At 38.6% G+C, this 15550-nt stretch overlaps 1 protein-coding gene across 2 annotated transcripts in view; it reads left to right on the forward strand.

Annotated features, from left to right (window-relative positions):
- Positions 1-15550, forward strand: part of LOC133536491 (BCL2/adenovirus E1B 19 kDa protein-interacting protein 3-like) — a 31391-nt gene that overhangs the window by 14731 nt on the left and 1110 nt on the right. The window contains exons 3-6 of one of the 2 annotated variants that reach the window (XM_061877058.1): positions 2987-3068; positions 3302-3405; positions 7414-7563; positions 7693-7851. In XM_061877058.1, the coding sequence (XP_061733042.1) occupies positions 2987-3068; positions 3302-3405; positions 7414-7563; positions 7693-7789 (433 nt within the window). In that variant the 3' untranslated portion in view covers positions 7790-7851. Of the gene's footprint in view, positions 1-2986; positions 3069-3301; positions 3406-7413; positions 7564-7692; positions 7852-11803 lie in introns of those variants that run through there. The other variant, XM_061877059.1, reaches the window with a different exon arrangement.

Below are 15550 nucleotides of genomic sequence, written 5' to 3' on the forward strand. Positions count from 1 at the left end.
GGCAGAGGTGAGCAAAGAGCAGGGCATCGCAGTAAAGTCCGAGATAAGTGTGCAAAAACCTGAAGGGCCTGATGCATATCTACAGTTGCCATGGTTACGTGGGGTCGGAAGGCTTGTGCAGGGTTTACGCTGTAATGTGTTTCACATGACTTACCACCCGCTTGCCCCGGCCAACAACTGCAGCACTTAAAGCAGGCGTCTCAAACTCACTTTGCCCGGGGGCCACTGGATGCAGAGTCTTAGGGAAAGCTGGGCCACGAGAAAAGATTTCTTAAAAAAAAAAATGTTGCATACTCCTCATCATGTCTAGTTGTACAAACCCCGTTTCCATATGAGTTGGGAAATTGTGTTAGATGTAAATATAAACGGAATACAATGATTTGCAAATCCTTTTCAACCCATATTCAATTGAATATGCTACAAAGACAACTTATTTGATGTTCAAACTGATAAACATTTTTTGTTTTGCAAATAATCATTAACTTTAGAATTTGATGCCAGCAACCCGTGACAAAGAAGCTGGGAAAGGTGGCAATAAATACTGAGAAAGTTGAGGAATGCTCATCCAACACTTATATGGAACATCCCACAGGTGTGCAGGCTAATTGGGAACAGGTGGGTGCCATGATTGGGTATAATAACAGCTTCCCAAACAATGCTCATTTTGAACCCAAATAACTCAACGCTGTTAAGCGCCATTCATATAAAACAGGGGTCGGCAACCCAAAATGTTGAAAGAGCCATATTTGACCAAAAATACAAAAACAAATATGTCTGGACCTGAAAATAACTAATAGCCATATTACGTACAGATATTGTGTCATTAGATATAAATTGAATTAAGAGTGCTTAAAGGATATATCCATCCAACCATTTTCTACCGCTTATTCCCTTTTGGGGTCGCGGGGGGCGCTGGCATCTATTTCAGCTACAATCAGGCGGAAGACGCGGTACACCCTGGACAAGTCGCCACCTCATCGCAGGGCCAACACAGATAGACAGACAACATTCACACTCACATTCACACACTAGGGACCATTTAGTGTTGCCAATCAACCTATCCCCAGGTGCATGTCTTTGGAAGTGGGAGGAAGCCGGAGTACCCGGAGGGAACCCACGCATTCACGGGGAGAACATGCAAACTCCACACAGAAAGATTGTACTTATAGCTAGCCTAATTAGCATGTTAGCATCGATTAGCTTGCAGTCATGCAGGGACCAAATATGTCTGATTAGCACAATCCGCACAAGACGGTAACATCAACAGAACTCACCTTTGTGCATTCACGCACAACGTTAAAAGTTGGGTGGACAAAATGAGACAGAAAAAGAAGTGGCATAAAACACGTCCTACAACAGGGGTGTCAAACTCAAATACAGAATGGGCCAACATTTTAAACTGAACAAAACCGCGGGCCAAGGTTGAACAAATTAACTTTTTAATAGGGACCCAAACAAGTTTTGCATTGAATATTGAACGAGCAAGGCTTGTATAACTTTATAGTGACATGCAAAATCGATTTTCAAATAATAATAATAATTTAAAAATATCAATGGTATATTAAATACAATTTAAATAAAAAAAAATTGAATGCCTCTTTTCTATATGCAGCTTTCTGATGTAAATATCAACATTAACTTGGCGGGGTTTGGTGGTAACGGGGGGGTGCATATTGTACCATCCCAGAAGAGTTATTGCTGCAAGGGGTTCTGGGTATTTGTTCCGTTGTGTTTATGTTGTGTTACGGTGCGGATGTTCTCCCTAAATGTGGTTGGCATTCTTGTTTGGTATGGGTTCACAGTGTGGCGCATATTTGTAACAGTGTTAAAGTTGTTTATACGGCCACCCTCAGTGTGACCTGTATGGCGGTTGACCAAGTATGCCTTGCATTCACTTGTTTGTGTGTAAAGTCCGCATATAGTATGTGACTGGGCCGGCACAATGTTTGTATGGAGAAAAAGCGGACGGGACGACAGGTTGTAGAGGACGTTGAATGCAGCGCCTTTAAGGCACGTCCCCAATGATGTTGTTTGGGTGGAAATCGAGAGAAATCCGGGAGAATGGTTGCCCCGAGTGATTTTCAACAAGGGCACTGAAATTCGGGAGTCTCCCGGGAAAATCGGGAGGGTTGGTAAGTATGAATATTAGCGGCGAATGTGGTGTTATAATACCGGCGGGCCAGCTCTAATGTTAATTTGATATTGCCTCAAGGGCCAAATTAAATTACACGCGGGCCAGAGTTTGACACCCATGTCCTAGAAAGTCGGAGAAAGTTCTACATGTAAACAAACCACGATGAGTTCAAGGACCGCCAAAATGAGTAGGACAAAACGGCGCTCGCCAAATCTTCGAATCAGTGAAGCATGTTTAATATAAACAGTGTGCTTTATAACAATTAGGGAGGTTTGTGTCGTGTTTGTCCTCCTGCAGAAACTATTAAAACAAAAAATAATTTTTTTCCCCTCATTTTTTTCCATTTTCATACATTTTAGAAAAAGCTCCAGAGAGCCACTAGGACGACCCCCGATATAAAACTCGCGGGACGCACTAACATTAAACTTTCATATTAAGGTGGGGGCCGCAAAATAACGTGTCCGAGCTGCGTGTCTCAGACTCCTGACTTAACGTATTTCCCTTTTCACTCAAAGGCGCTGTTTTTTATTGTCAACCCTTTGCATGTTCCAAAATACATCCATTCTAACTTGTCTTTCGACACACTGTGTCTGCTTGTAAGTACTCTGTGATTGTGCGCTGCCGGACATGCTCCTCTGCTCGTAAAACCAGCAATGTGACGACGATGTGTTGTCATGCCCGTTTAAAAAAGGGGGAAACCAGTACTTTTTAGTCGCGGTAACATACCGAATATTATTCATTAATATCATGGTACTATACTAGTACCGGTAAACCGTACAACCCCTCGTCAGTCTCAAGGTAGAGGAGTGTGTATCCCCTTTATGAGAATGTTTGTTGTTTCTGCTCCCCAAGTCCTCCACGGCCCCACACTCCCCAGGATGATGACGGGCAGATCATTTTCGAGGCGGACGTGACTGGCAGGAGAGACAGTCAGGTAAGAACTGAATCAGGTCTTGAGCGGGGGTTGCGGAGGTGAGGTGAGTTCACCCCGTAGGCGGAGGTCTGCACGTGTCTGCTAGTTCAACAACCGCCCACCTTAGCTTCAACATATCAGAGGTTGATGCAAGTAAAGTACAAGCAACTACTCTTCTGTAGTTAGATGATGTTTGTAAGAGTTAGCGAATGAATATCAGGAACTACACAACTCCGAAATGTTTATGTCTTTAGACAGAAGAGGATGTCTTGGACAAGGAGAGAGACATGGACATCTTGATGAAGGACGCGGATTGGGTTGCTGACTGGTCAAGTCGACCGGAAAACATTCCTCCTAAGTGAGTCCTCTCTGTGTAAACATCGCCTCTCTTTCTCTATCTCTCTCAATCTCTCACACACACGCACACACACACACACACACACACACACACACACACACACACACACACACACACACACACACACACACTCTTGTATTTCTTACCTTCTTGAGACCTCTGAGAAATTCCTACCTCTTTAGGACCACCCTTTCTAGATATATAAAGATGTGTATTTACAACACTAATAATGTATACATACTATGCAAATATAAAAAAGCTTGTTGTGGAAAATGAGTTGGAATTTCACAAGAAAAAGGTCACAATTTTACAGGAAAAACTTAGAATTTTGGACGTTTTATAATAAAAGTCGTCATTTTACTAAACACGAGTCAAAGTTTTACAAGAAAAAATTAAAATGTGTGCACTATTATGTAAAAAGTTTAAACTTTACTCAATAACAGTCGCAATTTTACAAGAAAAGCTTAAATTTTGGCAATTTTATGGAAAGAGTCGTAATTTTACTCGACAAAAGTCACAATATTGTGAGAAAAAATTTAAATGTTGGCAATATTGTGATAATGATTGGAATTTTACTTGGCAAAATCATGACATAAGTTGTAATTTTACTCCAAAAATGTCACTATGAACAAAAAAAATTGACAATATTGTGGTAAAAGTCATAATTTTATATGACAAATGTCACCATTTTGCAAAAAGTACTAATTTTGAATTAAATAGTAATAATTGTACGAGAAAATATTGCAATATTACAGAAACAGAAAAAATATGAGAAATTGTTCCCAATTTTATAAGAAAAAAGTCGACAGATTGTGAGAAAAAGACATCTTTTAGTTAATTTTTTTTTTTTTTTTTTTTTATTTGTTGTTTGTAATTGTTTTTTAATCTTCATTGTTTATTTCAAGTTATTACAGTATGTCCCTGTATACATATTTATTTATTTTTTTAATTAATTTTGGCCTAAGGGGTCGCATTTCAATTTCTTGCACACACTTGTTATTTCATATGTTGACTACAAGGGGAGCACTTTTAAAACTGACACACAGTCAATTTTGAAAAATCCCTCTTTTTTGGGACCACCCTCATTTTTCTAGAAGATGCAAAGGTTTTCCTTATTGGGACCATGATTTTTTCTTATTGATGTCTCAAGAAGAGTTGAAATACAAGAACACACACACACAGACACACACACACAGACACACACACACACACACACACACACACACACACACACACACACACACACGTATTTCTTACCTTCTTGAAACGTCTGAGAAATGCCTACCTCTTTAGGACCACCCTTTCTAGATATATAAAGATGTGTATTTACAACACTAATAATATATACAAACTATGCAAATATAAAAAAGCTTGTTGTGGAAAATGAGTTGTAATTTCACAAGAAAAAGGTCACCATTTTACAGAAAAACTTAGAATTTTGGACGTTTTATAATAAAAGTCGTCATTTTACTCAACACAAGTCAAAGTTTTACAAGAAAAAACAAAAATTTGTGCAATATTATGAAAATAGTTTAAACTTTACTCAATAACAGTCGCAATTTTACAAGAAAAGCTTAAAATGTTGGCAATTTTATGGAAAGAGTCGTAATTTTACTCGACAAAAGTCACATTATTGTAAGAAAACATTTAAATGTTGGCAATATTGTGATAATAATTGGAATTTTACTTGGCAAAATCATGACATAAGTTGTAATTTTACTCAAAAAATTTCACTATGAACAAAAAAAATTGACAATATTGTGGTAAAAGTCTGAATTTTATATGACAAATATCACCATTTTGCAAAAAGTATTAATTTTGAATTAAATAGTAATAATTGTACGAGAAAATATTGCAATATTACAGAAACAGAAAGATTATGAGAAATTGTTCCCAATTTTATAAGAAAAAAGTCGACACATTGTGAGAAAAAGACTGCTTTTAGCTAATTTTTTTTTGTTTTTTGTTTTTTGTAATTGTTTTTTAATCTTTATTGTTTATTTCAAGTTATTACAGTATGTCCCTGTATACATATTTATTTATTTTTTTAATTAATTTTGGCGTAATTGGTCGCATTTCAATTTCTTGCACACACTTGTTATTTCATATGTTGACCAGAGAGGGAGCACTTTTAAAACTGACACACAGTCAATTTTGAAAAATCCCTCCTTTTTGGGACCACCCTCATTTTTCTATTAGCTGCAAAGGTTTTCCTTATTGGGACCATGATTTTTTCTTGTTGATGTCTCAAGAAGGGTTGAAATACAAGAACACACACACACACACACACACACGCACACCTGCTTGTTTGTACAGAGAAAGTGGTAAGTCATAGTGCCTATAAAGCTGCTGTGATATACAGACTCCATATAAAACCATTATATATGATACTTTAAGTCCTAAACTTTTCAAACCCTTTTTTAAACTATTCTTTGCTGTATTTGAATGGAATGATTATTTAGCAACCAACATTTTACTTACTTGCTTGTATTTCGGTTACTAAAACATCCAGTCATGCAAGTTATTGCAGTTTTTTTATCAGTAAGTACAACTTGTATGGCATCCTTTCACAATACAACGTTTAAATTGCCAAGATAAATTAAAGTGCGGCCTTTTTTATTCTTGTTAGTAATCTCCCATGGTGCCTTATTTGTCTAGTCAAAGTTCATGTAAAAAAAAAAAATATATATATATATATATATATATATATATATACACAGTGGGGCAATAAAGTATTTAGTCAGCCAGCGATTGTGCAAGTGCTCCCACTTAAAATGATGACAGAAGTCTGTAATTTTCATCATAGGTACACTTCAACTGTGAAAGACAGAATGTGAAAAAAAAATCCAGGAATTCACATTGTTGGAATTTTAAAGAATTAATTTGTAAATTATGGTGGAAAATAAGTATTTGGTCAACCATTCAAAGCTCTCACTGATGGAAGGAGGTTTTGGCTAAAAATCTCACGATACATGGCCCCATTCATTCTTTCCTTAACACGGATCAATCGTCCTGTCCCCTTAGCAGAAAAACAGCCCCAAAGCATGATGTTTCCACCCCCATGCTTCACAGTAGGTGTGGTGTTCTTGGGATGCAACTCAGTATTCTTCTTCCTCCAAACACGACGAGTTGAGTTTATACCAAAATGGATACATGGATGATACAGCAGAGGATTGGGAGAATGTCATGTGGTCAGATGAAACCAAAATAGAACTTTTTGGTATAAACTCAACTCGTCGTGTTTGGAGGAAGAAGAATACTGAGTTGCATCCCAAGAACACCATACCTACTGTGAAGCACGGGGGTGGAAACATCATGCTTTGGGGCTGTTTTTCTGCTAAGGGGACAGGACGATTGATCCGTGTTAAGGAAAGAATGAATGGGACCATGTATCGTGAGATTTCGAGCCAAAACCTTTTAATGGTTGACCAAATACTTATTTTCCACTCTAATTTACAAATAAATTCTTTAAAATTCCTACAATGTCAATTCCTGGATTTTGTTTTCACATTCTGTCTCTCACAGTTGAAGTGTACCTATGATGAAAATTACAGACCTCTGTCATAATTTTAAGTGGGAGAACTTGCACAATCGTTGGCTGACTAAATACGTTTTTGCCCCACTGTGTGTACATATGTATATATGTATGTATATATGTACATGACTTGTCCAGGGTGTACACTGCTTCCCGCCCGATTGTAGCTGAGATAGGCACCAGCGCCCCCCGCAACCCCAAAGGGAATAAGCAGTAGAAAATGGATGGCTGGATGGATATATGTTTATGTGTGTGTGTTGGTTTTGAAACTGATATTCCAACAAGGTGCCCTTTTCTTTATCCTTTTCTGCTTGCTTGTAGTTCATAAGTAGCAAGTAAACTGCAGCCAAGTCCCCCCGCTACGGCACAGGCCGAGGGTCAAACAGGAAGTGTTCGCGTTTGTCGCTCGTCAGACTTCATATAAAACCATTATTAAACCAAGGAACGCGTGGATTTTTCTTTCTATTGCCCAGGGAGTTTCATTTCTGTCACCCACGACGCTCTGTGACGCTGAGCATGAGGAAGACCGGTGCCATGAAGAAAGGAGGCTTCTTCTCTGCCGACTTTCTCAAAGTCTTCATCCCGTCCCTCCTGATCTCACACATCCTGGCCCTGGGACTCGGGTAAGACCAGAACATCTCTAATTCTCCATTAAAGAATATTCATCAGCTACATGCTAATCAACGTTTGATGGATAAATAACATTTCTTTATTCAATTCTTGAGCATCATATTGTTCTCCCAATAATGCAGAACACCAGCAGGGGGCGCTGCTCAGCCGCGTTTTATTAGTGGAACATCTGCTTCTTTCTCACTTAAGTCATGGAGGAGTCTTTTCTCCTCACTTTGAGGATGTTACTCTGCTTTCACGGGACTTTGTGTCATTAAATATCACCATCAATAGAATTTTGTCTTCACTTTTGCCAGATGGGAAAAGATATGTACCAGGAGATTAAAAATAATCGTATTTTACCTTACCAACTTTATTAATAAAGCCTTTGACAACAACCGCAGATGAAAACAAAAGGCTGACTACATTATGTAAAACATAAAGCATTAAAAGCATAAAACAATAAAATACTGTTTGCAGCAGATGTAAAAAAACATGGTTTGATTAAATATGACAAGAAGTTTCCTGCTGGGTTAAAAGCCAATACATTTGGTGTTAAAGGATACGTTTTAATAATACAAAATATAAATAATATATCTTTTCTAAATCCGAATATACAAAGAAGAGACCGGTCTTACATGTTCTATATTTGGGGGCTGCAGCGTTAAAGGCTCTGTCCTTCTTAAAGTGGTCATATGATACAAAACCAACTTTTCTTCAATCAATCAATGTTTATTTATATAGCTCTAAATCACCAGTGTCTCAAAGGGCTGCACAAGCCACAGTGACATCTTCGGCTCAGATCCCAGATCAGGGCAAGGAAAAACTCAACTCAATGCAATGACAATGAGAAACCTTGGAGGGGATTGCATATGTGGGGACCCCCTCCTGGGCGACCAGTGCAATGGACGTCGAGTGGATCTAGCATTATATTATGAAAGTCTAGTCCATAGTGGATCTAACATAATAGTGAGAGTCTAGTCCATAGTGGATCTAACATAATAGTGAGAGTCCAGTCCATTGTAGATCTAACATAATAGTAAGAGTCCAGTCCATAGTGGATCTAACATAATAGTGTGAGTCCAGTCCATAGTGGTTCAAACATAATAGTGAGAGTCCAGTCCATAGTGGATCCAACATAATAGTGAGAGTCCAGTTCATAGTGGATCCAACATAATAGTGAGAGTCCAGTCCATAGTGGATCTTACATAATAGTGAGAGTCCAGTCCATAGTGGATCTAACATAATAGTGTGAGTCTAGTCCATAGTGGATCTACCATAATAGTGAGTGGCCAGTCCATAGTGGATCTAACATAATAGTGAGAGAGTCCAGTCCATAGTGGATCTAACATAATAGTGAGAGTCCAGTCCATAGTGGATCTAACATAATAGTGAGAGAGTCCAGTCCATAGTGGATCTAACATGATAGTGAGAGTCCAGTCCATAGTGGATCTAACATAATAGTGTGAGTCTAGTCCATAGTGGATCTAACATAATAGTGAGTGGCCAGTCCATAGTGGATCTAACATAATAGTGAGAGAGTCCAGTCTATAGTGGATCTAACATAATAGTGAGAGTCCAGTCCATAGTGGATCTAACATAATAGTGAGAGTCCAGTCCATAGTGGATCTAACATAATATTGTGAAAGTCCAGTCCATAGTGGATCTAACATAATAGTGAGAGTCCAGTCCATAGTGGATCTAACATAATAGTGAGAGTCCAGTCCTTAGTGGATCTAACATAATAGTGAGAGTCCAGTCCATAGTGGATCTAACATAATAGTGAGAGTCCAGTCCTTAGTGGATCTAACATAACAGTGAGAGTCCAGTCTATAGTGGATCTAACATATTAAAAATGTGACTTATACTCTAGTGCGACGTATATATGTTTTTTTCCTTCTTTATTATGCATTTTCGGCCGGTGCGACGTATACTCCGAAAAATACGGTACTTCTTACAGAAAAAAGGCTCTAGTTTTCGTACAATTCGTTTTTTTGTCAGGCCTTTTTTTAATGGACGACTAAGAAAAACCCAGGTAGCGCCGTAACCGAAAATGGGCAGAAAGGGGGGAAAAATGAGAACTAACATTCTGATATGTCGCAGACGACCAAAGCGGCTCAACTTGCACAAAAAGAACGTCGACCTGTCTGGACTCCTGCGTGTGCATCAACAACACCCGGCTTACCGAAAAATACAGTATAGTGTAAAATGAAGTTTGCCTTCAAATAAACTAAACAGTTAATGTTGAAAAAAAGTTTCAGAACAGCGCCCCCACCTGGCAGTGAAGGAGACAATGCAAGGTGTATCCTAGTATGGCAGGGGTGTCAAACTCAAATACAGAGTGGGCCTATATTTTAAAACTGAACAAAGCCGCGGGACAAGGTTGAACAAATTAACCTTTTAATAGAACCTAAACAAGTTTTGCATTGAATATTGAACAAGCAAGGCTTATACAACTCTATAGTGACATGCAAAATCGACTTTCAAATAGTAATAATAATAATTTCAAAAATATCAATGGCCTATCAAATATTTGCAGCCTTCTGAGGTAAATATTACAATAAACTTTTTCCACAGGCTAATAATAAATTTGAAAAAAAAAATACCAAAAATGAATGAATCAAACATTCAAGCCTTGTAGTAGCAAGAGAAAGTGCATGAATAAAACGTTAATTATTGCTGAGTTCGCGACACTGATTTGCTTTAACACTGAATATGGAACAAGCGGAGCTTATATAACTTAATTGTGCCAGATCAATCAATCAATCAATCAATCAATGTTTATTTATATAGCCCCAAATCACAAATGTCTCAAAGGACTGCACAAATCATTACGACTACAACATCCTCTGAAGAACCCACAAAAGGGCAAGGAAAACTCACACCCAGTGGGCAGGGAGAATTCACATCCAGTGGGACGCCAGTGACAATGCTGACTATGAGAAACCTTGGAGAGGACCTCAGATGTGGGCAACCCCCCCCCCCCCCTCTAGGGGACCGAAAGCAAAGGATGTCGAGCGGGTCTAACATGATACTGTGGAAGTTCAATCCATAGTGGCTCCAACACAGCCGCGAGAGTTCAGTTCAAGCGGATCCAAGACAGCAGCGAGAGTCCCGTCCACAGGAAACCATCTCAAGCGGATCAGCAGCGTAGAGATGTCCCCAACCGATACAGGCGAGCGGTCCATCCTGGGTCCCGACGAGTGGTCCATCCTGGGTTTCGACTCTGGACAGCCAGTACTTCATCCATGGTCATCGGACCGGACCCCCTCCACAAGGGGGGGGGGGACATAGGAGAAAGAAAAGAAGCGGCAGATCAACTGGTCTAAAAAGGAGGTCTATTTAAAGGCTAGAGTATACAGATGAGTTTTAAGGATCAACTTTTAAAGATCAACTTTCAAAAAACAAACTTAAAAACATCAATGGTGTATTAAATACAATTTAAATTAAAAACATAAACATGCCTCTTTTCTATTTGCAGCCTTCTGAGGTAAATATCACCATTAACTTTTTCTACAGGCTAATACATTTTAAAATAAAATAACAATGAGGGGGGTAGGGTTGGGAAGGGTGGGGTTTGGTGGTAGCGGGGGGGGTGGGGTTTGTATATTGTAGAGTCCCGGAAGAGTTAGTACTGCAAGGGGTTGTGGGTATTTGTTCTGTTGTGTTTATGTTGTGTTACGGTGCGGATGTACTCCCGAAATGTGTTTGTCATTCTTGTTTGGTGTGGGTTCAAACTGTGGCGCATATTCGTAACAGTGTTAAAGTTGTTTACACGGCCACCCTTAGTGTGACCTGTATGGCTGTTGACCAAGTATGCCTTGCATTCACTTAAGTGTGTGTAAAAGCCCTATATATTATGTGGCTGGGCCGGCACGCAGTTTGTATGGAAGAAAAGCAGACGTGACGACAGGTTGTAGAGAACGCTAAAGGCTCTACCTTTAAGGCACGCACCCCAATATTGTTGTCCAGGCGGATATCGGGAGAAATTCAGGAGAATGGTTGCTCTGGGAGATTTTCGGGAGGGGCACTGAACTTTGGGAGTCCCCCAGGAAAATCGGGGGGGTTGGCAAGTATGAGTATTAGCTGTGAATGCGGTGTTAGAGAGTTGGTGCCGCTGTATAATACCGGCTGGCCAGCTCTAATGTTAATTTAATGTTGGGCCAGAGTTTGACACCTATGTATTATGGGATGTTTGAAGTTATCCATGGTCCATCGGGAGACTTAATCACACGTCCGCCTGTGTTCCACCAGAGTGTACATCGGCAAGAGGCTGAGCACGCCTCCCACCAGCTCCTTCTGAAGCCCGGCCTGGAGAAAAGTGCCTGACAAGTGGCTTGGAACCAGAGGAAGTCTTGCTGTCATGAAGGAGAAGAGATTCTCCTCCCTCTACCCTGCTTGCCTCCTCCTTCTCCTCCTGGCTGAGATATGACATGTTCTCAGTAATGTATCCTCCTCCTTGTCTGAGTGTACAGGTTCTACCTTTACATCCACTCATCTGTCAAGGCTTTTCAAAGAGTGCCTAAAGGCCTTTTTTTTTCTCTCTTTCTCCACTTTAGTGGGGATCACACTTTAATTGAGATGATGAGATCCACAATAGGTAAAAATTGAAAGTGTCAACACGCCTTTATGGGCTTAGTAGGCCTTTGCTCTTTCTTTGCTGTTCTTTTCTTCTCATGTTCATGTATTTTACAGCAGTCACTGTTAGGTTTACCGTAGTGGCCATCCTTTATTGAAGAAACAAAAGAGGTGAAGGAGCGTTGTTGCAGAAAGCCGGGTGTTGTTGATGCACGCGCAGTATTTCAGTGTTGAGTCCGGACAGGTCGACGTTCTTTTACTGCAAGTTGAGCCGCTTTGTTTGTCTGCGACATAACTGAATTTTAGTTTTAGTTTTTCCCCTTTCTGCCCATTTTAGGTTCCGGCGCTACCTGGGTTTTTCTTAGTCGTTTGCTAAAAAAAGGTCTGACAAAAAACTAATTGTACGAAAATTACAGCCTTTTTCCTGTAAGAAATACCGTATTTTTCGGAGTATAAGTCGCTCCGGAGTATAAGTCGCACCTGCCGAAAATGTATAACAAAGAAGGAAAAAAAAAATGTAAGTCGCATTTTTGGGGGAAATTTATTTGATAAAACCCAACACCAAGAATAGACATTTGAAAGGCAATTTAAAATAAAGAATAATGAACAACAGGTTGAATAAATGTACATTATATGAGGCATAAATAACCAACTGCTATGTTAACATAACATATTATGGTAAGAGTCATTCAAATAACTATAACATATAGAACATGCTATACCTTTACCAAACAATCTCTCACTCCTAATCCATAAATCCCATGAAAACTTATACGTCTAGTCTCTTATGCCAAATTCTTATTGGTTGGCGTGTATGTGACAATTGCTGACATTTTCTTCGTCTCTTCCGCGAATGAGATAAATAATATTTTTTGATATATTACGGTAATGTGTTAATAGTTTCACACATAAGTCGCTCCTGAGTATAAGTCGCACCCCCGGCCAAACTATGGAAAAAACTGCGACTTATAGTCCGAAAAATACAATAATGTCAATTCTATTCCACCCACAGAAATGAACACAAAACACATTTTATAGAGAATTATTATCATTTGACATCGCCTTTCTTTTACAGTCACACTCTATAATACACACATTGTTAAAAAAATTTGTATTAATAAGGCATTTTGCCTTTGGTGATTAATTCATTCAAATGTAAATTTGCATGCAAATGTCATTCTTAACTCGTTATTATTTAGTGCAACAAGCAATTCCAAGCTTTTTTTTGTATTCATTGCCTACTAGAAGTGGCGATTTGATTAATTCTTGTAATATATTACAGTATGTACAGTACAGGTAAAAAGTTCGGACACACCTTCTCATTCGATGCATTTTCTTTATTTTTATGACTATTTACAAAACTAGGAATGAACACATGTGGAGTTACGTACGTAACAAAAAACTGAAAACATGTTTTATATTCTAGTTTCTTCAAAATAGCCACATTATTGCTGTGATTACCGCTTTGCACACTCTTGGCATTCTCTCCATGAGCTTCAAGCACACCTGTGAAGTGAAAACCATTTCCGGTTTCAGCTCATGGAGAGAATGCCAAGAGTGTGCAAAGCAGTAATCAGAGCAATAGGGTGGCTATTTTGAAGAAACTAGAAAGTAAAACATGTTTTCAGTTATTCTCCTTTTTTTTTGGTAAGTCCATAACTCCACATGTGTATACTGGCAGTGTTGGCTAAAAACGTCTTTTAAGGTTTTTATTTTATTTTATTTTATTTACGAAAATCACAGGATTTTAGTCAACCCAACAACAAAAAATAAAGCAACCCCAACCTAATCCCATCTTTACAAGAAAATACATTTACAAATAAATTAATAAGACATACAAATACAATAGTAACAAAAGGAAAGCTAATTAATAAAAGCTAATGTATCAATAATAATTTTTGAATATTACTTTTAATCTAACAATTGATTCTTAAAACTTAAAACATATTTTTTTAATCGCTTCGCATAAATGATCAGTTGATTTAGAGTTTGAATTAAAAAAATATTCATCACTTTTTTTTACCAGTCCGACACAACAAAAATATCTAAGGTGTCACTTCTGATTGCAAAGCAAGACAATAATAATCAAAGAAGGTGAAATGATGAAATGGTGTAGTGATCGCTCACAACCAGCATGTGCCGGCTTCTCTTTGTTATTGTCGTGGTCTGAGGTCGAAAATGCCAAATTTTCAAGAACCATGTGGCAAAATAGCCATCTGATATGTTGCCTTCGAGTGCTGCTCGGACAAATGATGATCGGCCAAAATGTGCGGAGAAATTGCAGGGATTGGGCAAAGTTGCAAGGCCGTGCATATTTGCATGAATGATTGAATGGATGGATGGATGGATGGATGGATGGATGGCTCGTTGGCAACATCATGAAAATCTGGAGGACAGACCGATGTTGCCGAGTTGTCCTCCGTGGACTTCAACCTAGGCCATGATGAAAGTGAGGAGGACAATAGATCAATACAATACAATATAATACAATAGATCAATACAATACAATATAATACAATAGATCAATACAATACAATAAGACATGGGCAGACACACCAGGACCGAGGCGGTATACGAAAACTGGGAAAAGTGAGAAGTATGAAAAGCAAGGTAGCACAATATCTCAAATACTAAAAAACTACGATGTAAACATTCAGTTCAAACTGTTTCCAACCTTTTATTTTACAAGAGGAACATCCCACACAGTGTGGATACACACACACATATATACTACATAGTGTACTACGGTACACACACATAGACATACTACACAGTGTACTACAATACACACATATATACTACATAGTGTACTACAGTACACACACATATACTACGTATTGTACTACAGTACACACATAGACATACTACATAGTGTACTGCAGTACACACATATATACTACGTATTGTACTACAGTACACACATAGACATACTACATAGTGTACTGCAGTACACACACATAGACATACTACATAGTGTACTACATTACACACACATATATATATACTACATAGTGTACTACAGTGCACACACAGACATACAACATAGTGTACTGCAGTACACAACACAGACATACTACATAGTGTACTACAGTACACACACATAGACATACTACACAGTGTACTACAATACACACATATATACTACATAGTGTACTACAGTACACACACATATATACTACATATTGTACTACAGTACACACATAGACATACTACATAGTGTACTGCAGTACACACACATAGACATACTACATAGTGTACTTCATTACACACACATATATATATACTACATAGTGTACTACAGTGCACACACAGACATACAACATTGTGTACTGCAGTACACAACACAGACATACTACATAGTGTACTACAGTACACACACATAGACGTACTACATAGTGTACTACAGTACACATATATATACTA

This window comes from Nerophis ophidion, linkage group LG17 (genome assembly GCF_033978795.1).
Source record: "Nerophis ophidion isolate RoL-2023_Sa linkage group LG17, RoL_Noph_v1.0, whole genome shotgun sequence".
Lineage (NCBI taxonomy): Eukaryota > Metazoa > Chordata > Actinopteri > Syngnathiformes > Syngnathidae > Nerophis > Nerophis ophidion.